This window comes from Myotis brandtii, unplaced genomic scaffold (assembly GCF_000412655.1).
Source record: "Myotis brandtii unplaced genomic scaffold, ASM41265v1 scaffold197, whole genome shotgun sequence".
NCBI lineage: Eukaryota > Metazoa > Chordata > Mammalia > Chiroptera > Vespertilionidae > Myotis > Myotis brandtii.
The window spans coordinates 518,829-544,031 of NW_005357346.1; the positions used below are offsets into that span (position 1 = coordinate 518,829).

The following is a 25,203-nucleotide window of genomic DNA, read 5'->3' on the forward strand; positions in this document are numbered from 1 at the left end:
AGTACGTCAGCGGCAGCAGCCCCGACCTGGTGACCCGCAAAGTGCAGCTGTCGGTGAAGACCTTCCAGGAGGACAGCGCCCCGGTGGTGCACCAGTCCCTGCAGGAGGTGAGCGAGCCGCTCACGGCCACCAAGCACCACGGCACGGTGAACAAGCGCCACAGCCTGGAGGTGATGAGCAGCATGGTGCGGGGCATGGAGGCCATGACGCTCAAGTCCCTCAACATCCCCATGGCTCGCCGCAACACGCTCCGGGAGCAGGGGCCCCCCAAGGAGGTGCCCGGGGGCCACGAGGTCCCCCAGCTGCCCCAGTATCACCACAAGAAGACCTTCTCGGATGCCACGATGTTGATCCACAGCAGTGAGAGCGAGGAGGAGGAGGAGCCCGCGGCACCGGCGCCCCGGATCCCCGGGCTGCGCGAGAACATGGAGTACAGCGCCCAGCTGCAGGCAGCCTTAGCGCGGATCCCCAAGAAGCCCCCGCCCGAGTACCCTGGCCCCAGGAAGAGTGTCAGCAACGGGGCGCTGAGGCAAGACCAGGTCAGCGTCCCCCCGGCCATCGCCAGAGCCAGGGTGCTGAGGCATGGGCCGGCCAAGGCCATCAGCGTCTCCCGAGCGGACCAGCTGGCCGTCAATGGGTCCTCCCTTGGCCCGTCCATCTCGGAGCCCGACCTGACGAGCGTGAAGGAGCGGGTCAAGAAGGAGCCCGTGAAGGAGAGGCCGGTGTCCGAAATGTTTTCCCTGGAGGACAGCATTATAGAAAGAGAGATGATGATCCGGGTAAGTGTCCTCCCCTCCCGGGCCATTTGGGGGGACAGTTCACACGCTGGTCTCCCCCGCAGCCTTCTCTGCTTTTTGTCCCTGAGAAAGTTCACAGCGGAAGCACCTGTCGCAGACACTGAAGAAGGTGCGAAGTGCGTTCAGGGACAGGTTAGGGATGTAGAGGGTCACTTGGCATTTAAACAGGTGGCATTTTTCACAAAACTTTGTGCTTGCCCCTTCAAATACATCTTCCATTCTCCTACATGGATGCCGATGGGTACGCTTGGTACAAAGTGCAGTCATGGAATTAGGATGTTCCAGGCTGGTGGTGTTGAGGTTGAGGTTGAGGTCATGGCCAGTATTTTGCTGTTTATTCAGAATCCGACTTCCTGTGTAAGCTGCCAGGAGCTCACCTTCCTGCACCGGTTGGTGTTTTGTGTGTGTGTGTGTGTTTTTTTCCCAGGGGAAAGCTTTCCCCCCCCCAGTTAGATATTAAAAGAACAACATCTCCTGAGAGTTTTTTGTATCTATGAGTCTATATGTCAGGATGGCTCGCCAATATTGACCAGCCTGTGTGCAGTGTGTCAGCTTGAGTTTCAGATTTTTTTTCAATAGACGGTAAACACAAAGCCAAGAAAGTTACAGTAAACTTGGAAGTTTACTGTTGAGCTGCAATTCCCTGTTAAGCTTAGTCTATTAAGAATTCAGATACATGTATGTGAATGCACACATACACACACACATGCACACACACATGCACAGTGGGAATCCACCTGCAAAGAACCGTCAAGGGCCAATGTTTAAGGAAGCCAAGTTCCTGGGTTCAGAATCTAATCCGCAACAACTTCATTACTTCATTCAAACCTTCGAGCATCTTCAGCCTCACAGACGGCCATCCGTGGAATGGTCCAGGTGTAACTGTTCCCACGGTTGGCAAACCCAGAGGGAAGTTGTGAAAGATGTGCTTGGGCCTCTGGCAATACAACCTGTGGGCTGGGAGAGGAAATTGTGGAATGGTCCACGTGTAACTGTTCCCAGCGGGAAGTTGTGAAAGATGTGCTTGAGCCTCTGGCAATACAACCTGTGGGCTGGGAGAGGAAATTCGAGTGTGGCTGCCTCAGGGGAGAGCTTTGCCAGCTTGGAAAAGTGATTTATTGGCAGAAAAGGGTTTTCGGCACTTCTTGGCCCCAGGCTCCTTTAAGACAGCTCAGCCTGTCAGTCTACACTTTGCTCACTTGATACTTATTGATGCCTCCACGGTCCCGTTGCCTCATTTTGGTCAAATTCCTCCACTTCCCTTGTTACCCATGTTAAACAAAAGCCTGCAGCAGCCAACCTGGCGCTGGTTCCCTACCTGGAGCTTCAGGCTTAACACCAAGGAGCAGGGGTTTCCACTGTGTGTCCCACGTGCTGTCCCCCCCCGTCCAGGGGGGTCATCGTGAATAGCTGATTTTACCCTTAAGTCATAGTTCAGGAACGTCGTGACCCCATCCCTACTTCATTCTCCCCATCGAACTTTTCCCAAATCCTGTCTACTCAGGAGCTCAAGGACTCCTCCCCGGGCTGGTGTCCCGGCCTCAGAGCAGGTTTAGGAGGTTCTTCAGCAAACCAGTGTGCCAGGCACGATGGCGACAGTGCCAGGTGGTTCTGCACCTGGCTTTTGACGAAGAAACAACCCCAACCTCCTCCCCACATCTCAGACGCTTCTCTGCCCTCCGCACCGATGGGCAGCTTTGGCTGGGCTTCTCAGGAATAGATGATAAGAGAAGGCTGTCTGGGCCTCTCCAGGGTAAGATCCAGGGTAAGAGCAATGAGAAAGAGGTTGAGGATGGGAACCTGAGGGGACAGGCATGGTGAGAATTTGCCCTGCAGCCAACTCTCCATAACTCAGGAGCTGCTGGTGTGTTGAATGGTTGACTCAGGCCTGCTGTCTCCATCGCTCCTCTTTCTGGCCCCTCCTGCTGCTTAAGGACATTTCACGTTTGTAGCCCCGGAACCAGGAATCAGCTGCAGGGACGAGAAAAGGCCACATCAGATCTTTGAGTTATTTTTTAAAAAAATCTCTGGCAATAAGCTGACACGATAAGTGAGAAGAGGCTAAGAGATGTAGTTTACCACTGGGCTTTCCTTTCTCACTAGGTGAGTTCATGACCATTTGCCGTAGGCCCAGTCGGTCACCGTGCCCGGGACAGAAGCATAGCCATTGGGAAAACCCCAATTACTGTCCTCTCAAAACTTTGCAGAATTGTGAAACCAATTCCCAACTAAAGAGAGAACAGTTTCTCTCTCACAAAAACAAACTTGGAAGCAAACAAACAAAAAACCCCAAAAATTTAAATTCAAAATCTGCCTGGGCTAGAGAAACCGAGGTCACTATTTGTAAGAGTCTTACACCCTGTGGCTGAAATTCATGGGTCCTCTTCTCACGCTGTCTCAGTTAATCCTCCTCTGAGAAGCTCCATTTGTAGGTCTGAGGGGTCGGCCAGTCCCTGGTGCAAGTGTCGTAACTTCACAAACCAGGGCTCCATTCCTACTGCAGGGGACACTGAGGGGATGAATGTGATGCCATCCCCTGCACCCATGGTTATATCAAGACACTGCTCTCTGGGGAATAAATTTATAAATGATAGACTAAGAAAAAAATACCTAAAAGGTTTGAAAAGAAACCAAGGGTAAGATGATCCCCTCACCTGTGGTGGCCGGAAGAGTCTGCAAATTGGTTCCACTTCTGTTTGCATCAAAATCTCAAACTATAACACTCATCTGTTTGTATGCTTTATTTTTTAAAAATATGTTTTTATTGATTTCAGAGAGGAAGGGAGAACGAGAGAGAGAGAGAGAAAGAAAGAAACATCAGTGATGAGAAAGAATCATTGATTGACTGCCTCCTATAGGCCCCACAAGGATCGAGCCCACAACCCAGGCATGTGCCCTGACCAGCAATCGAACCGTGACCTCCTGGTTCATAGGTCGACACTCAACCACTGAGCCACGTCGGCTGGGCTGTTTGCAGTCTTTGCTCTTATTTGTTTGTTGTGTGTTCGTTTATTCATCTGCTTTAAACTAAAAGCGCAGGAGTCCCGGAGGGACGGGCTTCCTCAGGCACGGTGGGAATTAATGGGTAGGCTGTGTTTGAATTCGCCCTACTAATGGTGGTTGTCTGCATTCCTTGGCTGGGGAGTTACAGATTTGGGGAGATTAAAACACATTCCAGAATTCTCCCGGTATTGTAAACAATGAGAACATGCCTTTTCTTGCCACAAGAATCTAGAGAAGCAGAAGATGGCAGGCCTGGAGGCGCAGAAGCGGCCTCTGATGTTGGCAGCGTTGAATGGCCTCTCGGTGGCGCGGGTCTCGGGGCGGGAAGACGGCCGAGTTGATGGCACCCGGATTCTCATGGACGAGAGGGTAAGCCCTGGGCGTGTCAAGCATGTGATTCATTCCCTGTGCTCTTTGGATTCCTGAGCTCTCTCTTTGCCCCAACATGCCAGCACCGAGGTTTATGGGATGAATCAATTCTTCAGGTTGAGATTAGCAAGACGTAGTCTGACTGTGTTGTATTAAATGGGTCCCTACCAAGTACCTACTGTTCCTTTGTCAAGGTGGCGCGGTGATGGCTGACAGAGAGACCGGCCCCTAAAGCCCCTAACGGGCCATAGGGCCTGGGTCAAGCCACTCATTTTCTTCGGGCCTCTTTCCCTTTTTGCAAACCCGAGAAAGTTGCAAAAACGATTGCTGTCGCTCTCAGGGTCTGTGATGTTTATGAATGGTCAGCATTTATTAGGAAGTGAGTGGTTTACCCAAGCATTTATAGAATTCTCTGTGACGCCATCCCCTCCACCCACGGTCAGAATAAGGTGCATGTTAGTGTTTCCGAGGTGGGGAAAGTGTTCCTTTAGCGCCTGAAATTGCAATCAGAGGTTAAAGAAACAGGCTTTGAGTGCTCATAACATCAGGGTTTTAGATTCCTGTCGGTATATATGAAGTATTAGAATGTTTTTAAAGCCAGGAGGGATTTCAGAGGAATCATTTAATCCAATCAGTACCTTTTATTGTAATTAGTAGTTTGGCCGTGGGAAAAATAAAGCGAGAGGGGGGTGTAATCCCCAGAACTGAAGGGCTATGGACCAGCATCATCTTAATATTCATCTCAGTAAAATGGGCTGTATAAGTGGAGAAAAGGGGGTTGGGGTAATGAAGAGTAACAATCTCCTCACATTAAGACTTTAAACAGAGGTGTTAGTGACACAGATACCAATTTTGAACTTCACCTCTTGCCTGGCTTTGCTGATTCGTCCTGTTGAAGCTGTGAATGAGAAGGAAATTGGTGGTTGGACAAGAAAAACTAGCACTGTGGCTACTAATGAGACCAAATCATCAAGCATTCGTTGGGCATCTTGACACTGCTTAACTAGCAGCCTCACTGTCAATATTTAAAGAAACCCGGTGGTTTTGTTGGGATTTTTGGGGTGAGATTGTTCAGTGAGCTGAAGGTTCATTTCTGTTGCAGTTCAGGACCTTGAAGAAGAAGCTGGAAGAGGGCATGGTGTTCACAGAATACGAGCAAATCCCAAAGAAAAAGGCCAATGGCATTTTCAGCACAGCGGCTCTGCCAGAAAATGCGGAGCGCAGCCGGATCCGCGAGGTTGTCCCCTACGAGGAGAATCGCGTGGAGCTGATACCGACCAAAGAAAACAACACAGGTTACATTAACGCCTCCCATATCAAGGTGAGGCGGGGAGCGTGCTGGGAAGGTTTGTGGAAGATGCCGGGGGTTAAAGGTAAAAATGCTGGGAGAGAAAAATGTAGGACGGCTGCCACTGTGCATCTTGGCTTGTCCCCAGACCCCGAGGGAATGTTTTTGAACTTCTGGGCTTTTCTGACTCAACGGGAAGGGCATGCCCAGCACTGCAGACAGGAGGAAGCTGGCGGCCTTGGCATCAGCTCGGGTCAGCTATTTCTGAAGCTCGCTCTTTACAGAGGATTTAACTTTTTCTCCTCTCTGTGGGTTATAACTCTCCCCCAGACTCACAGGAGAACCCGAGGACTGTCCTTTTCCATTTGTAATGAGGGGACGATGGAGACTTTGGAAGTCACAGGCATTATCTTACTGTCGCTGAAGCTTTTGTGATGCTCAGGAGTCACAAAACGTACCATTCTCCCTGGTAATACGACAGGTGATGCGTTTGACACCTGACTTTGTCCCCAAGTTGCATGATGTTTAGAAGAGTGGGCGAATGTAATCATAAACCATGGAGGTGTGCTTGCCAGTGACTTGCAAGATTTGCCTCCTTATCCAGTGCGTTAGGGTCATTCAATTTCTGTTAATATTTCAGAAACTTAAACCTTTTTATCTCAGTATTTCATAGACTTGAAAATTAGTCAGCTTAGTTTGGCCCCGGTTAGAATTCAGAGATAAGGATGCTCATGTTAGATGTTTCCTAAATCGCTTACCTTCCTCATTGTCCCTGATAACAGAACATACGTGTTTAAATCGTCACCATTTGCTCTGCCGTCTGAAATAGAAGAATTTATGCACGTACCGCTGTTAAAGCAGTTGTTGCAGGACGTTTTTAAACAGGATAAGGCTCACATTATGAGTCCGGTATGATCAGTAACCTTAGAAACCTGTTTCTGGCTTCGTCCAGGGTTATTTCCTTTCCTCATTGGGCTTTTCAACTGTAGCCAGATCCTTGGTAGATTCCTTTGAGCCTCCAAAACACAGCCAGATGTCTGGCTCCTGTATCGGTTCTAACAGTTTTGAATCAAAATATGAAAAGTGAACCAGGGTGTGGGGTGTAGTGTTTTTGCACACAGGGCATAGATAACCATGTCTATTTTTTTAATGTATCAGGAAGTACTGTCAAAAGAAATATGAAAGAGCATCATCCTGGATCAGGTTGCATATTTTACTCTCATTTTTGAGAACGAGAAGGAAAACAATAAAAAAAAAAAAACACAAACACGAGCCCCAGGAAACGAGTCTTAAGTAAACTGACGATGGTGCGTGTCATGGGCTTCGTCAGGCTTGACAAACAGTGGCCAAAATAATGTGGTCAGACAAGGATGCGGCTCCCACAGCTGCTTCGTGATAGAAAGTCTATGGAACTCTTCTGTGGCGATGTTTTACTGTCTTCTTCTGTGGCCCAGTCTCCCCCCCATTTTCCATCTGCTGCCTGGAAAAAGCCGTCCCTGTGCCTCAGCCGTGCCCACGGGGTGCACTGAGCAGAGGCATTCCCTTCCCCAGTGTTCTCCGGGGCCCACATTTCATCTTGCGGATCTGGGTTAGACATGGGTGCGTTTCATAGACCCGCAGAGCTTGCAAGAACTTGTCGGTGCAGTCGGAATCGAGCCGTGTACCTTGCCAACGTTTGCTCCCCGGGTTCCGAGCCGCCGTTAACACAGAGCAGATTGATTTGCTCCAGAGGTGGAATCACATCTGTGAAATCTACCTCCGTAGCTTTGCTGGTTGTGTTTTTAATGCCGTTTTTAATACCCTCCTGTCAATACTTGGAATTTGCTGAAGGCCCCAGGCAGCAGCAGCCGCCTCTGCGAGTATTTACGGTTCCTATATGTTGGATGCCAGGGAGGCTAATGTTTAAAATCACAGCTCCACAGACAACCCAGCGCCTCGCCAGCCGGCAGCTATATGGATGCTATCTCCCCCGGAACTTGGAAAACGGATCTGGCTTGCCAGCGTTGACCTAAACATGCCTTGTGTAATGAGACAATTCACTGACGCTGTTTTTTTGTTTGAATCAAGTAGGCATATAGTTTCATAAAACAAATGAGGGGGGAAAAGCTTCAAACAATGATCACTTCATTGCTCCTAGAACTATGTAGAGATCTGCACTGGTGGAGTGTGAGGGGCCTGGCTTTGCAATGCCAAGGCACAGGAATGGAAGGGGACATGAAAGAGTCCTCGCAAAGGCTACCATCTCCCCCAGATGGCACGGCCTTCAGCACTCAGCTCACAACTTACTATGGTTGTCCGCCGCTGAAATTTACAGCTGCAGAATTCTCCTCCCAAGGCCACCCTGAGCTGTACGGGGTAACGATTTGATTTTCTAAAACCATCTCACGGCTCCGAAGTTTGGCTGGACGCTGTGAATGGCAGAACATCATGTGTGGTTGACTTAAGTGCCTTCGTGACGCCTCCACCGTGTGTGGCACAGGGAGTGGCGGGTACAGCCGAGGTTCATGATGCTCTTCGAATCAGGTCCGCAGCAGCAGAAAGACATTCCTCCTGGAGGGTGTTACTCCTCGGTGGACGTTGTTATTGTTTGAAAGGACGCCGCGGAGCACTGTTTCTCACACGGGGTCACGGTATAGCAGTGGGGTGTAGAGTCCATTTAGAGTCAGGACCAGTTTGGGTGGTGGTGGTGTATTTTTTGTTTGTAAATAGACTAGAATAGAGAAAAGAATGGAAATGATCAAAGTGCATTGCACACAAGCATTACTCTTGTTTCTGTAATAAATTCTGTTAGGCTACACACACACACATGCATATTCACCTAACGTGTGTGTGTGTGTGTGTGTGTGTGTGTGTGTTCACCTAACGTGTGTGTGTATGTGTGTGTGGATATGTTTATGTATATGTGTGCTTTTAAAAAATGCACTGGTTTGTGCATAATTCCGGGGGGTTGCAGTAAGAAAAAAAGATTAATAGCATTTTCATGTGAGAATGTCTCCATCGCCCCCTGTGGCCTCAGGGGTTTTGATGTTGGCAGAGCCATGTGGCCACCCGTGGTCAGCAGGTACCTCGGTCCAGGATTGGGGGCTGCCTCACCGATGCTTTCCTTGGTTTGCAGGTGGTGGTTGGCGGGGCCGAATGGCACTACATCGCCACGCAGGGGCCCCTGCCGCACACGTGCCATGACTTCTGGCAGATGGTGTGGGAGCAGGGAGCCAACGTGATCGCCATGGTCACCGCGGAGGAGGTAAGGGGAGTGGCCGGCAGCCCCTGTTCCAGGGGGAGGGGTGGCCAGAAAATGGGCTTCGTGTCGGGGACTTGGCTGCTCCGTGCTGCTTCCTGCGGCACCATTTCTCCGCAAATCCTCTTCCTTTGGCATTGCACTGTCTCCTCTTTTCACTTCCACGTAGATGGGTTTCGTTTCCCAAAGATAATCTGTTGGCTCCCATTTTCGTCAACTTTTCACTCTTCCCTGCATTGCCATGAACGGAAATTAAACAAACCAAAAAGAACCAGCTCACTTCTGTGTGCCAGACAACACCATCCATAGTCTTTGCCCTGGGACTCGAGAACCTTGCGGAGGAGGTAAGGGGAGTGGCCGGCAGCCCCCTGTTCCAGGGGGCGGGGTGGCCAGAAAATGGGCTTCGTGTCGGGGACTTCGCTGCTCCGTGCTGCTTCCTGTGGCACCATTTCTCTGCAAATCCTCTTCCTTTGGCATTGCACGTGTCTCCTCTTCTCAATTCCATGTAGTTGGGTTTCATTTCCCAAAGATAATCTGTTGGCTCCCATTTTCATCAACTTTTCACTCTTTTCCCTGCATTGCCACGAACGGAAATTAAACCAAAAAGAACCAGCTCACTTCTGTGTGCCAGACAACACCATCCATAGTCTTTGCCCTGGGACTCGAGAACCTGGGCTGCTGTGGGTGAATCGGCACATGTTCCAACCACGGCCATGGCCGGCTGACATCCCTCATGCTTATCGCAGAAGGAGCCCGGAGCTGTGGGGCCTGTAGAGGTCTTTATTCTTTAGGGAGAGAAAAATAATGTGTTTTCTTCCTTTGCCAAGTCACACAGTTGTTCTGTTGTAATAGAGACGTCTACGTTATGAAAATGGGCACACACCACCGAGCAGTTCACCGGGAGTTGCTGTCTTTGGGGGGAAGACATTTTAGGTTTCTTTTCTTGTCACTTGCTCAGTGTTTTATCTTAACCACTTCCTTTTGTTCCTTTCGATCCATTTTAACTTACGTTTTGAAATCATTTAAGGGACTAGCTTCGTGTGGTTTTGACCAATACTTATGGGGTTACCCCTTTGCTAACAATTTTTAAAGGTGGGGAACAGAGATCACTGAAAAAAGTCACATTTTCTTCATGGACTGTTCTGAGCAGTTGCTTTCCAGAACAGCCCATTGGAAGATAGTGGTGGCCCTGGCTGGGTGGCTCAGTTGGAGCGTCGTCCCGTACACCAGGTTGCGGGTTCGATTCCCAGTCAGGGCACATACCTAGGTTGAGGGTTCGATCTCCGTTTGGGGCGCATACAGGAGGCAACCGATTGGTGTTTCTCTCTCACATGTCTTTCTCTCTCTCTCTCTCTCTCTCTCTCAGTGTGGTCTAATAGAGAGAGGAGAGCCCTGGGCTGAACATCAGAAATGCAGAGTGTGACCTGGATTGACCACTAAGACGCGGTCACTCCCCTGCCTGAGGTCACTCCATCCCCTTGGACAGCTTCCAACTGTCCATGGAGTGAAACCCAAACTGCCTCCCATGGACCAGGAGGCCTTTCCAACCTCCTCGCTACCACCTTCCTCCTGTTTCTTTAACACCCAAGCGTGTTCTCACCTTTAGACTTCGCTCTGGCTCTTCTCTCTCTGACATTCAACTGCAGCTCAGTTGTGAATCTTTTAAATTTTCCATTGATGTAACTGCCATTGTACATCTTCTTATGGGTCTTAGCTAAGATTTGTAGGATCTAATCTGTGATAGACACTGCACAGTGCTACTGAGTTAGTGACTTAGAAGCTATTCACGTTTCCTCCTATCCTCAGATTTTAAGATTAAGAGGATAAGCGCTTGCTTCCCTTGACTAATTTCCAACTTTACTTTTGTGTGTGATTCAGGAGGGCGGACGCACCAAGAGCCACCGATACTGGCCCAAGCTGGGTTCCAAGCACAGCTCAGCCACCTATGGCAAGTTCAAGGTCACCACGAAGTTCCGAACAGATTCTGGTTGCTATGCAACCACAGGCTTGAAGGTCAAGCACCTTTTGTCCGGGCAGGAAAGGACGGTGTGGCATTTGCAGTATACTGACTGGCCAGATCACGGCTGCCCGGAGGATGTCCAAGGATTTCTGTGTAAGTGTTCTCTTCCCAGGGTTTTACCAACTGTGTCAGTGGTCTGATCTGTTGGAGGTGAAATGGAAAGAGAGAACGCTCTCTATTAAGTGGCAAAAGTATTATAACAGGGACGTATCTGTCCCTTCTTATGAGGAACAGAGAAGACAAATATATGTCACTTACCATATTCTCTTTACCTTTTATGCAGCTAAGCTGCTAAAACTGTGGTAAATTAATTGATTCCACCTTGATTTAGAACTTCACTCATGAATGAATAATTACTCGGATAAGCCCTGGTTGGTGTGGCTCAGTTGATTGGGCATCGTCCCACCTTGAGTTTATTTTGATATTCATTTAGAATGGGAGGCAGAGGGGGAAAGAGAGAGAAGACAGGTTTTTAAAAACCTAAATGTACCACTTCACAAATTTCAACAGAAAGATTTCTCTGCATACTCATACGTTGATAAAGGTGTTTAGTTTCCCACGAAAGCAGCGGTTCTCAACCTGTGGGTCGCGACCCCTTTGCAGGTCGAACGACCCTTTCACAGGGGTTGCCTGAGACCATCCTGCATATCAGATATTTACCTTACGATTCCTAACAGTAGCAACATTACAGTTAGCCTAAATGTACCATTTCACAAATTCCAACAGAAAGATTTCTATGCATACTTATACATTGATAAAGGTGTTTAGTTTCCCACTAACATGATTATGGTGCTGGAGTTGGACACTGAAAGTGGAGAAGAGAAAGGTGATTGGAATCAAAGAATCTAGAGCGTGATGGAGAGGGTTTGTGAGTTGCTGAGGTTTGTAGCTCAGATATTAATAAGGGAGGGCAGTGACCTCCGCAGAACTCGCTTTCCTCACAATAGTATTCTTTTTGTTTCTTTCTAGTAATCCTTCCCTAATTGACTAGTCAGAATTTTCTCCAAGACACAGAACATGGGAACAATAAAAGTAGATCACTTAAAAAAAATAGACCAGTTTGATGATTGACAGCTCTGATAATACAAGATTGAGTCTAAAAGGTGGTTAAAATCATAGCCAAATCTTTAAAATCAGAACCCACTGAGGGAAGGCCGATCTAAATTACTGAAAAAATATAGAAACTATTTTTAAACAGTGTGAGTGCGTTCATTCACATGGCTAAGGGACTCCAGACCAGTGTGTGGAGTCAGGTCCTAGAATGACTTTGTAATGAGATAAGCGAATAAGGAAAACAGGAGTTCTTATTGACTGTATGTAAAACAGATGCTTCTAGATGAACCAGACCAGGTTGCATGCCCTTTTTCCTCTTCACCAATTTGAGCATCTCCCCGAGTCTCGTGTATGTAGCTGCATCAGGGTGAGCTTTTTCTGAGTGCCCAGGCCTTCCAATCTGCTTCTCCCTGAGCCAGCCACTACAAAATCTCAATTATTAATTGACTTTCTCCACTTCCTGGACTGTTTACCCTTTTTTAATACATGTATACCCTTATTTTTTTATGGTCCTGAAGGACAATGTAATTTTTCACTTGTGCCCCAATGGAGTAGTGAAGAGACCCCCCTCCCCCCAGCCCTGCTCAGCTAGGCAGATGCTGGGAGGGATGGGGAAGATGGCACGACTCCCCCCAAACATGTGGCCTCCAGAAATGGGGCTGGGGGTGGTTTACCTTGAGCTACTCAACCAGTTGGAATCCAAGCTGTAAAGCAGGCCCCCCGATGTCTATTTTAAAATCTAAAAACGAAGTCGAGCCTCGGTTGACATTCGCTCATTCAGGGAGGGGAAGGGAGAGGGCAGATGGAGGCTCTTCCCACCAGACACGGGCGCTGCCAGGCGGGCGTTTCAAGGGGACCTCGCTGGTGCTCTGATCCCCGTCTGTTAATAGGAGGAATTGCTGTAAGTAATGTCGAAACTCATCTGCTTGGGGGACTTGGGGATTTGCAGAGGGGAAAACCGAATTTAATTTTTAAAAAAGAACTATTTAATTCAAAGAACAAATTCTCCCATGGACTAATTGACTCCCAGCTGGTCCTCTCTGGCTCCGGGACTGTACCGTGGGTACCAGCCAAATAATTAGTGTCTTGTAAGAACTGTAAATCACTGTCACTTAAAAAAAAAAAAAGATTCCCCATCCGTTTTGGCTTCCCCCCGCTCCTGGAGGCAAAGCCTCGCGGGGCTCGCGTGACGGACGTGCCCTTTGTCTTGCAGCCTACTTGGAGGAGATCCAGTCGGTGCGCCGGCACACCAACAGCATGCTGGAGGGCACCCAGAGCCGGCACCCGCCCATCGTGGTCCACTGCACCGCGGGCGTGGGCCGCACCGGCGTGGTCATCCTCTCCGAGCTGATGATCTACTGCCTGGAGCACAATGAGGTGAGTCTCCCGGGGCCTCCTGAACCCTCCACCTGGGACAGAGCTGCACCCTGGCCGGGCCTCGCCTGCGCCCTTCTTTCCCTCTGTCCTGACAAGAGCTTTCCACAGCCCTGATCCCTGCTCGGGCTCTGACATCCCCAGGCCTGGTTATCTTTCGTCTTTCACTGCCCTGTGCTGACATCCATATCATAGACCAGGGGTCCTCAAACTACGGCCCGCGGGCCACATGCAAATACAAATATTGTATTTGTTCCCGTTTTGTTTTTTTTACTTCAAAATAAGATATGTGCAGTGTGCATAGGAATTTGTTCATAGTTTTTTTGTTTTGTTTTTTTTTCCATAGTTTTTTTTTAAACTATAGTCCGGCCCTCCAACGGTCTGAGGGACAGTGAACTGGCCCCCTGTTTAAAAAGTTTCAGGACCCCTGACTTAGAATATCTATCTTGTTGGGTCATCAGAAGAACAGAACTCTCCAGGAGCCCACAGAAGTCACCAATGAAATCATCTTCCAGGTCTACAAGTCGGCAGTGTTGTGTAGACAGTCTGGCTTCATTGTGGGTACGTTCCCGTGGTGCGTGGTTTGGTCACATGTAGTTTCCATGCGTCTGGCGTGTCTGGGATGCGTGTTGGCCTCCAGCCTGTGTGAAAGTGCATGTAGTGTACAGAGCTTTGGCATCCTTCAGAGGGGTTTTCTCTAAAGGGGGCTGTTGTTGGCTCCGGTCTAGACCGGCAGTGGCTGGAGTGGCAGAGTGAGTGGGCATCTGAGTGCCTTTGCTTAGGTCATGCCCAGCTCTTCTCCCTGAAGAAAGGGCTGTGGCCGATGTGGCACCAACATGGTGTGTGGCATCCCCTTCCTGCTCTAACCAGGGCGATTCTCTGAGGGGCTTTTGATTTCCTCAAGATGAAACAACAGCCATGGAGGTTAAAGACCGTCTGCTGTTTATTTATATGGGGCTCAGAACGGCTGTCACATTTTTTGTCTTAGTGGGGTCCTCATAGCAGCCATGTACATAGGGCTGGGCACAGGCCAGTCCTCCTGCTTTACAGATGGGGAAACTGAGGCCCAGACACTGTTCAGTGGCTTGTCCGGAGCCACATGGCTCCGAAGCAGTGGTGCCACGGTGAGAACGAGATCTTCTACCCCACCCCCCCGACCTGTTATTTCCTTCTCCAACTTCAAGTGTCATTAGGTTCTTGTTCATTTTTCCCAATTACACAGCTTGGAGAATCCGAGGACACTTTCCAAGTGGTTCGGTAGTTTTTCGGGAAAGTTACAACACACGTTCTGCGAAGGAATTTATATAATAATATACGTATTTACTCATTACCATCCGTGGCTTGAAATTCAGACTAACTACTACCCCATGAGATTTGTTGTAGTGTAACTTGCAGGAAAACGGTAAATGTTAAGTGTAAACATGTTCAGAGGGTTGTAAACTCCCTGCCTATAAAAGTTCATTTTGGAAGCTTCCCGTCTGTAGGATGCATGTTTGTGCTGCTGAGGAGGAGGAGGAGGGGAGTTCGGAATAATGTGGCCTGGTGTTGGAAAACACCAAACGTTCCGTTGATGAGCAAAATGCCCCTCATGGAATCAGTTGAGACTGCGTCACAGAGGTTTCATCATCTTCTGTGAGTTTTTATCCTTTGGTCTCACATGAAGTTCTGGATTGTTTGCTTCTGTCACTGTTGGAAGTCTCTAGTAGAGTGGATAGCTTGCCACCAAGTCCCAAATCCACTCAGCACTGGGAGATGGGATACGACGGAATGGAACCAGGGGACCTATGGCTTGAGCATACCGTGGGCTCCAGGGGCAGAGGAAGGGCCTCATCATCTCCTCCCTCCCCCCAAGTCTTTTTCTCCCCCCTCATATCACTTTCTTCCCCTTCTCGTCTCCATCCCCTGTGCACACCTCTGCTCCCCCGTCCTCCTTTTCAACTTGAGAAGCTATTCTGTCCATCTTGTCTGACATGAAGGATTGTTCCGTTTTGAGCTCTTCGGAGACCCATCAAAGGCCAAGCCTCAGTGAGGCGATGACACGAAGGCTCATTGATCACCAGATGTTCCTAGCCCAGTAGAACAGTACACAGCACATGTCGGAGCCAGCATGGCACCGAGGGAGGGACCCAGCCATTGGGGCCTCGCGTGGACTTGATGAGGGCTCGGGCGATTAAATTCTCTCTGGTGTGTCCAAACATAGCGGATTTCCTCAATGCCCAGTCGCACGCCAGAACATTCTTTGCCGGAACGTGGTCAGTCCAAAAGGGACTTCTGTTCCCATTGATATTCAAAGATAGCTGGATGACTCATTTTTCACTTCCCTTCCCCAGCACAAATATAGCTGGCCTTATCTGCCCGTTTCCCAACAGTGCTATTGGTAGCTGGTGAGGGCGAAAAAAGTTCTCCACTTTGTTCTGTTTCGGGCCTGACGAGTAAGCTCCAAGCCCTTATTTTGGGAGAAGGGTGGAACATGTTTAGATCGTTCATTTTTTTGTTTTTTTTGACAAATATGAAATTGTATGTCCTATTATTTTCCTGTCTAAACTTTCCTGCCTCTTTTGCATGGCTTCTGGATTAACACCCTTTATGTTTTATTCTCTAATCCACACAGTTTTAATTTTGTAATGAAATGCCTTTTCTTTTCCCTGAAACAAAGATGTGTGAGGTCAGCACCTGTGAGGGAGGGATGGGAGGGGACTCACCCAGGCTGTTCCGAAAAGCCTCTTTGTGGCCCGTTGCTTTTGGTCACAGAATGTTACCTGTCACGTTTTAATGCCCATACATTTTATGGTTTATAATACCCTCTCTTCGCCCCTGGATTTAGCTGTCTGTCCCAGATGAGTTCATTACAAATACCAGGTTATCCCCAGCCAAATAGCAAGATGGCTTGGTCTTCCTGCTTTTCTGAGTTGGTTAACCCTCCTTCATAGAGTAGAGGAGGAGAAAATGCCTTCCAAGCGAGATTGAGCAAGCATCAGCTGCCTCCTGATTCCTTGGGTTAGGGCCAGTGGACATCAGAGCCTGTGCGAGTGAGTCTTCAAGGCAACTGGGACTCTTTCCTTGAGGACCAAGGGACCCTTCTTGGTCTTATCTCCAAACTGCACCGTATCAGATCATCTGTCCTTGGGGCTGAGTCTTACAGGCTATTGAGATGGTGGTGGTGGTGCTGGTAGGGATGGAAGTGGAGGGGGTGGTGCTGGTGGGGATGGAAGTGGAGGTGGTGGAGGGGGTGGTGGTGTAGGTAGTATGATGGTGATGGTGGTGGCAGAGATGGAAGTGGAGGTGGTGGAGGTGATGATGATGACAATAATGAAAATATGATAACAACAGCTCACCTGTATTTAGTGTTTACCAAGTACAAGCACTATTCTAGCAGTTTTCCAACTTGAGAAGCCTTTACAGTTAACTCTGTGGGAAGGGTCTTATTAGCACCCTTGTGTAACACAGAGAAATGGAGGCACAGGTGATGAAGGGATGGTAGAGCGCGGCTTCAGCAGGTGATTGTTCATTTCATAACATTATAAGATGATCATGTGTGGTCTTAAGAACTGTGTGCAGACATTGTGCTCAATGCTTTACATGCACGTCTTTAGGTGATCCTGGAGGTGGGTACTGCTTATACCCCATGTCAGTGCCCAGGACATATCACTAACCTGGGCAGGGCCACTGTGCCATTGGAGGAAAGCACCATTCTCCTTGTTTACAGGTGAAGAAACTAAGAGCAAGAGATGTCATAAATCCTACCGTTGGGCCATGATAGAGTTGAGAATACCAGTCGGGTTTAACTCCAGCCTCTATGTTTTCTCTAACACACTGGTCTGTATTTTAAATAGCACATCCCTGGCCGGTGTGGCTCAGTGGTTGAGTGTTGACCCATGAACCAGGAGGTCACAGTTCTATTCCCAGTCAGGACACATGCCCGGGTTGTAGGCTCATTCCTCAATATGGGGTGTGCAGGAGGCAGCCGATCAGTGATTCTCTCTCATCATTGATGTTTCCATCTCTCTCTCCCTCTTCCTTCCTCTCTTTGAAATAAAAACATCTATAATAATAAAAGCATAATATGCTAATTAGACCGATGTCCTTCCGGACGACCTGCCAGACGAACCCGGGGCTGCGAGGGAAGCCCGGGTCCCAGGTGCCAGAGGGAAGCCGGTGCCGACAGCCAGGGGAAGGAAGGCCTATTCTTGCATGAATTTCATGCATCGGGCCTCTAGTATTAAAAATAAAATACAATAGCACATGAGTGGTACATGCCAACCAGGTTCTCCAACTGCTGGTATCGAGTCTTTGGGAAAATCTACAGGGGGCTGAGTCCTTTGCTGATCTCCTGTACCTGCACACGGGCAGTGAGGGAATGCTTCTTGGATGAAGGAATGAGGAAACACTCACGGGAAGCTCCCCATCTCAGGACCTTGTGCTTTTCTCTTTTCTTGCAGAAGGTGGAAGTGCCCATGATGCTGCGGCTCCTCCGGGAGCAGAGGATGTTCATGATTCAGACCATCGCTCAGTACAAGTTTGTCTACCAGGTCCTCATTCAGTTCCTCCAAAACTCCAGACTCATTTAACCCCCGGACCCAGCCCCTGGAAGAGGGACCCAGCTCCATCCTGCAGATGGGGAGGCACCTCCACACAAAGCCTGCTCCCCCAGCAGGGCACGGATGGCTGGAGCCGGCAGGACACGGGCTCCCTCGTCACGGGAGCCAAGATTCTTCATAAACATCATGTATTATTTTATATGAGATAATTTATTTTTTCCCCCTTTGGAATAACTTGTGTGAATCATTGTAATTGCAGTTTTCACAGTAATGTAGTGCTTTTCATTTGAACCACATTTTGACCGATCTGCATTGTAACACGTTGGTAGGGAAAGGTCGCCTGGTGGACCATTTGGGGGACAGAGGCAGAAGGGAACACATCTCTGGTGAAGTTGCAGCCAGATGGGTAACCAACCCTGAAATTCATCAGCTTAATTGCTCATGTCCAAATCAAGGATGGCAAGAAAATGAGTTTATCCTAAAATGTAAAGATTAGGGCCAAGACCTTTTTTTCTGAGGGAAAAAACGCTCTTCTCTTATATTTTGGGCTCGGGAGCCTTGATGGACAGGATGATTCCTCCCTTCTTCCTTCTGTCCTCACCCTCAGTAGTCTTCCCCCAGTCCCTCCTCCAACCTTGAGTGACAGCCGGAGCAGCCAGAGGAAAGGCTGCATTTACAGTGGAGTAATCCTTGCCCAGGCTGAATGGGGGAGCTTTGTTTGCCTCTTTCTCGACCACCCGTCAATCTGGGCTCTGGAGCTTGTGTTTCCTTGCCGGGGGCCACACCCTCAGTATTTGCAGCTTCTCCTCATTTGCTCGGTGGGTGCCAGGCTGGTGGCCTTGGAGGCCCTGGGCCAGGCCATCTGTGCAGCTCGGCTTCTTGCCTGATTGAGAGAAGCTAATGGACCAGAGTGAGAAGAGAAAGGAGACAGGAAGGCCCTTGATTCTGCATTTGTTTAGGATGGGTGTGCTGGATGGGGGCCTGAAGGTCAAGGTGCTGGCGGGTATTCTGTCCGTTCATGAGCCACCAAGTCATTGGAAAGGTTATAAAGGAGACACGTGAGAAAGCTGATGGGGGCTCTTTGACACTCAGCAGGGGCCCTGGCCAGGAGCCACACCAAGTGTGACCCCGCTGTGCTGGTGCCGTCTCTAGACTTTGGTCTGTGAGAGTAAAACTCAGCCCACTCGGTCCTGGCCCCCATGATGAACGTGGTGTTCATCTCGCACAGAGCCCCGTGGTGGTCCCTCCTTTCTCCATACAACTCACTCTGGTCATTTGTGGTGTCAGCGCTGCCTTCAGTGAAGCTCGGACCTCACTTTGTCTCTTCCTGGCCTTCACTGGTCCCTGTGCTTCGGAATTTCTTAGGTTAGTACACTGATACTCCACGCACTTTCCATCTTGCTGAGTTTGGGGGGATTTTCTTCTCTAGTTTTTCCTGAATGTAACTTTTAAATGGTTTTGTTCTCGGAATTGATCACTGTGGTGTTCTACCAGGCCTTCTTCCACTGCTGCTTTCATTTTCTTTTTTATCTGTCCTTGGGCTGAAAATACAAGGAAAGAAGGCATCAGATCAACCAGAAAGAAGAGTGTGCCTCTGTAACTTCCGTCACCGCACACCAACGGATGGGTGTGGACACAGATCCCCAGGAACTGCTTTGGCCTAGGAATCAACTCAGTTCCACATCTGGCCAGATGGTATGATTTTTCTCTTTGTTAGAGACTCTGGTGATGGAGGGCCTTCTGTCTTCTACCCCAAGGTCTAAAGAATCAGTCAAGGAGTCTAATAACTTCAGCCGAGCTCTGTAGGTTCCGGAATTTGGGTCTATATTCTGAAAAAGAAAGCTATTAGCACGCCATGTATTTTCAGTGGAACAGAGCTCACAGCCCTCACTCGGGCGCTCAGGACTTGGATCATCCACAGGCTGAGAGGTATTGGTTTCCTTTCCTTAGATACAGTCCATCCTTGGGATATTCTGCTGTGAGGGATGTCAAACAATTTCCTGCTTTATTGTTTGATGGACTGCCAGTATGTCTCTTTCATCTCGTGGGCCCCAGCGTGGGCGCCATTGACAGGTCTCGTGTGGGCAGCCCGTAGATCTGCTGTCTCTTTGAGCTCATCACTCACGGTCCCCTCTTCAACCCGTCCGCTGTTGCCACCTTGTGCTCCAGGAGTATTCGTGAATGCAGGAAATAAATGGGTTTAATATCCAATTTCCTAGCCAAAGTTTATGTTGAAACCCAAAGGCAAACATTGAAAGTTATGCCCCGTCTTTCCTTTTGAAAAACAAGTGCTTTGGGTCCTTTAGCACATTTTGCATTCCTTTTCACATCTCCAGCAAATGCCAGCCCCTCTCCTGTTCAATTAGCGGCCGCCACTTAAAGTTCTTCCAGTGGCATCTGCATAATCATTGCCCAGAGATGCTTTGTATCTGGGAAGCCTGCCAAGGAATAAACCTTGAAGCAAAGTGTATTAAATTAGTTATCTAGTTAGAGCTTTTGGAATGAGTTCCTGATGATGTACCAAGTCTGAAGCTGGGGCTGTCGGAGTCTGTTGCTGTGGTTTGGGTTTGAAAAGAGAAAATTAAAAAATTTCTCAACAACAAAGCCCTCAAACACACCCAGGCCTCTGGTTTTGAAGTTCTCCAGGTGAAATGTTTTGTTTCTCTAATCCACACTCATTTGGATGCATCGGCCCCGTGTTTGTCCTTGTTCAGTACGGTCGCTGGATTGTGGGGGTGGAGTTTGATGTCTTCATACTGGAGCTGAGCTGAGCCTGTGAGCTTCATGGGTTTCTCCAAGGAGACACCACCTTTCAGTAGCATTTCCATTGATAGACACCTCTTTCCCCGGACAGGAAGTATCACACATTGATTTCTTCATAGGACAATAAAGAGGAATGGGCTCCTCCCCTCCATGGGAGGGGAGCAGTAAGATCAGGAAGGGGAAAACTTCTCCACATGGAATACTTGGAGTGATAGACTTCCGAGGAGCCCCAATACAAGTAATCTCACTTTTATACTTTTTGTGGTCCTAGATTGAGAAGAGGAACTACATTTTTAACTGTAATGCATGCCATTGTTTGCCTAGGGAGTCACTTGTCCATCTCGGCTCCTTCCTTGTGGGCTGCTCTCTGAGATTTGACCACGGGCTCGCCCAGTGCTCACCTCACCTTCATCCTGTTTGCTCTCAGCTTCTGTGGTTCAGTTGTAAGCTCCAGTGGGTACTGCAGGTCAGCGTTTTTATCCAGTTGCTCCCTTTTCTGATCTTTCCCAGCTTACCATGGGTTGACCCAGATGAAATTTCCAATGGTTGGACCATATTTTACTTATAATAACATGGATCAACCTCATCTGTAGAGTGTTTATTCCCATTTTTTTCAAACAAGTGCTGTAGCTCACGGAGGCCTGTGCAGTGGGCAGCGTGGCCCTGGGTGGACGTGCCGTCTTGCTCTGGTGATTCTCTCCTCACTCGGTGAGTGGGCCATCTCGTGGGGCCTGGGAGTCACTGCAGAGATGTTAGCACATGTTGATTCTGATGGGCGGGCTTGGCCATCAGGCGCATCACCCTGGGGTTTTCCGCTGCCGTCTTTTCTGGATGTGCAATCAGTATTAGCTGTCCTCAGCCCGGTGGTTAGGGAACGTGATGTACGACTCCCAAAGGTGGCCTGTCAGAACACAGAATGTTTTCTAATCTCTCTCCGACTTCCAATGCGTGTTTGGCGGGGGAAATTGGTATAGTTATTGATTCTTTTGGGGCAGATACGTCAACCACTTGGGGTGGGAGGCAGGTGCAGGGAGCTTAGATTCAAGGGTTGGGATTGGATCAGACCCATGTTCATCGATCCCTCATTCCACCTCTGTGTCAGGGATAGCTGGGCTCCTGGTGTAGGACATTTCCAGAGGCACCAAATGGTCACTGTTGGGCTCTTAGGCTGGCCCTTTGTGGGAATTCAGCTTTCTCTTGTTTTGCCAAAGATTCTGCTGCTGCTGTTTTGTATCGTTGCCTGTGGTTTTTATCAGACACTTCTCATGCTCTTAGGTAGTGATTCCTTTTTGTGAGCAAAGCAACAACCCACCTAGCACCACCTCCAAGGGGAGAAGTTGGGGTTTTCTGTGGACACTCAACACGTGTCCCAGTGGCCCACAGCTCTGTGACTGACAAACTAGTTGGCCCTGTGGGGTGGAAAGCGCTAGGGCGCTCAGTTGTGTTTGACAGTTCCCTTGAGCTCTGAGCGAGAAAGCAGAATGGTTCTTGTCTTTGTCTGTTTCTAAGACTCTGGAGGGCAAAGGCCTTAGTGACCATCTGTTGCAAGTAGCAGCAACGTGCCTGAGAGAAATGTGAGCTGTATCCATTCCAATTCAGCCAACCCATAAACTCGAGTGGGTGAGCATTTTTATCCAGATAAGACCACCTTTCTTATCTTTTCCAGCTTAATACATCTGCATGTTGCTCTCAAGGCCAAACTAAAAGGTTCTCTGTAAAAACGCCCATGAGCCTGGGATTGTGCGGTTTGGTGCCGTAAAGGGGAGGATGCACATCAGTTCCTCCTGTTCACAGCTTCCGCCTGCCCTCCCATTCTAACAGCAAATTCAAGGGCATTGCATTGTAAGGCAGCAGGGCTGGAGTTGAAGTGCAGCCCGAATTTGACAAGCAGCTGCGTAGAAGTCACTGCTCCTTCTGCCACACTTTGGGCCCTCAGGATCACTTTTTCCAGAAAGTGCCATAAGCTTGCCCAGAGAGGAGCTAGGAAGGGGAAGAGGAGAAGGGAGGCTTTTAGATCAGCCCTGAAGTTGTTACCAAAACATTCGCAAATAATTTTCTGGACTCCAGAATGTCTGTCCTGCTCCCTACCTCCCTTTCTGTGCGGCCAGAAACCATGCGGTGGCATCCCTGGGAAAGACAGGCGGCCACGCTGGCGTCTGTTTCACCCTTGTGTGTGGTTTTAAACCGCGTCTTCACTGTTGGCGTAGAGCTTGGTGGTGTCGTGGGTTCTGGTGGTGCCTGCGTTTGCTGCTCCGGGATCCCGCCTCCCCTCGCTTGCTGGCAGCTGATGCCTTCCTGGCAGTCCTATGAGCAGGGGGCTCTGCTCCTCCATGCGGCTCCCAGCGTTGGCAGTCACAGCTCCCGGGCATCTTCATTCCTCTTTCCTGCCCTTTATGCAAGTGTTTATGATCAGGGCCCCAGAACTGGGAGGTGTCAGTACAGTGACTGCAATTGTTCCTTGTCTTGTTGGGGGGCTGGGTGGGATTATCTTGTGATGTCACCCTCTTCATTCCAAGAGCACCTCACTCACCCAGGGCTGTGCTGACCTCGCCTTGCTCTCCAGCAGCACACCATTTCTTCCCTTTCCCTGTCAGGGTGACCCCTACCAAATGGTTTCATCTGTCATAGAGAACCACTCTTAAACCTCTCCAAACGATGTAATTAGGAAATTGGATTTTAATTTTTAAAAGTTATGTAGTTTCAAGGAGTATAAGATCTGACAGATGGAAATAACCAGAATGGAAACGGCTAGGAAGCTGTCAGCAGCCAGGACGCTGCCCGACCCACCCACTCCTTCCCCCTGGGCGATGCCCCCACTCAGCACGAGAGATGAAAGCCGGATGGATTCGGTTGCCGGCCCTGTTTACAGTGATGATTGCAGCAGCGCCCGCTGTTCCTTTCAAGGTAACCTACATGGATTCCCAGCGGCTGCAACACTTGGCACATGGTGTGTGTGGTCCGATGAGTTTGGTTCTAGCTTCCTCCTGCACCCATGCTCCCTCCATCCTAGCCAGAATCAGGGACAGCGCCGGGCTCCTCAGGCTCTTCCACAGAACCTATTTATGATCTGTCATCCAGGGAGGGGCAGGGCACGCTGCTCATCCACTCTCTAGCTTACCCCATTCTTCTTCCCCAACCTCCAGGGCAATGCACAGGCCTCCTCACCTGACACGGTTTCAAGGAGAAAGCTGCCAAGATCGGATTGGGGTCTGTGTGTGCGCTGGGGTGGTGCTGTTTTGCTGAAATCTCAGGAATCCTGCTTTGAGTTTAGGGAGGTGGCTCTCAGGGCCGGGGTGCCCGGTGTTCTGGGCACTTCTCAGGGGCCTCCCTCCTCCCTCGACTGCAGGGTAGCTAATTAGTCACCTCCGGCCAAGAGCTGAAAGCTGTCACTCAGAGCCATTTATTTTTCCCAACTTGAACGTGGTAAAATGTTACTGCCGTTCCCTTTCACTGAACTTCCTTGCCACTGCTTGGGATTTTCAAAATCCATTAACTCGATCCTTTCAGGAGTGAGGTTCCTCTTCAGTAGAGATGGTTCCCTGGGATTTCCTTTGTTCCTCTAATAGCTCACTCCTTTGAGGAGTCTTAAGTGGAAAAAGAAAGGGTTACATATGCAGATGACTATTGACTCTATAACCTTATGTAACTTGTGTTGCTTCAAATAACAGGCTTACCTAGTTTGTTTCACTGGACTGTTGTTCTGCGACTTCAGTATTTTGATGCTTTCCTTGGTCTGTGTTTTATAAAATGTTGTGCATTGTGTATCATTCAAACCACTTGACAGTGAATAGGTTTCAAGTCCAAAGGATGTATAGACGGCTTAGAAACCAGTTGGTTCTGAAGGTTCGTGGGTCGACCCACAGAAGCCTGGCTTGCAGCGTAGCTGAAATCTCGGGTTGGGTCAGCCAGAGCTGGTTGGCTATTATTATTTCCAGGGCTGACCTGGAAATTTAGCTGCCTGATAGGTGGTTGCTGTGAGAAACGCATTCCGGGTTGGGACTTGGGATCCTGAGTTGCCACCTTACAAATGGAAGTCCAGTCTCTCTATCACCAACTTGTAAGGGGAGAGAGGGAGTGAGAAGTTCATAGGACATTCCCTAAGTGGGGAAGTGGTTTATCAATATTCATGTCAGCTCGACTTTGTTACAGACTGACTCCCTCTCAATTTAATAATATTAAAAGCCTTAAATAAAACTATGCATGCTATCCTACGCTTTTTTATATCAGTAAATAAGCTTATGCTTGGCAGTTTTGTACACAGTTATGTGGTGTATAAAACTGACTTTTGACAGTATTTTTTGCACTGTTTCCTATCTGTTTTTATAACGTCTTATTTACATTATACTGGTCCTAGTTGCTATTGTGTATGTTCTCACTGCCTGTGTCATGGCTGTGAAATATTTCATATGTGCCTTTACAAATGTGAGATCTTTATTCTAACCTTTTTTTATAAAAGATATCTATTGATTTACATATGCAATAAACTTGTTTCTTTTTCCAGAGAAAAACAGTTGCATTTTCTCTCTTCTGTACTATGTGTGTTCACTTTAGCTGAAAGCAGCCATCTCGTCGAGGGTTATTTTCATGAGCACAAGGGCCTGGGAACATCTACTTTTCAGTTTTCTAACACCATTTCTGCCCACGTTTTATTCCTGTATAACGTGACCACACTAAATAATTAGTTCGACATTTCCAGAGTTGTCACTGTTAGAAAAAATATCTGAACGAGATGATCGCTAGGCAGATGGAGTGAAGACGAC

General features: G+C 48.7%; 1 protein-coding gene across 5 annotated transcripts in view; it reads left to right on the forward strand.

The window, feature by feature from the left end:
* Window positions 1-24,951, forward strand: part of PTPN14 (protein tyrosine phosphatase, non-receptor type 14) — a 145,673-nt gene extending 120,722 nt beyond the window's left edge. For all 5 annotated transcript variants that reach the window (XM_014538761.1, XM_014538764.1, XM_014538763.1 and 2 more), the window contains 7 exons: window positions 1-779; window positions 4,026-4,169; window positions 5,272-5,490; window positions 8,573-8,701; window positions 10,574-10,808; window positions 12,982-13,145; window positions 17,582-24,951. The exon at window positions 1-779 is cut by the window's left edge and continues 666 nt beyond it. In XM_014538761.1, coding sequence (XP_014394247.1) covers window positions 1-779; window positions 4,026-4,169; window positions 5,272-5,490; window positions 8,573-8,701; window positions 10,574-10,808; window positions 12,982-13,145; window positions 17,582-17,710 — 1,799 coding nt within the window. In that variant the 3' untranslated portion in view covers window positions 17,711-24,951. The remainder of the gene's footprint in view (window positions 780-4,025; window positions 4,170-5,271; window positions 5,491-8,572; window positions 8,702-10,573; window positions 10,809-12,981; window positions 13,146-17,581) is intronic.
* Window positions 24,952-25,203: the final 252 nt, after the last annotated feature.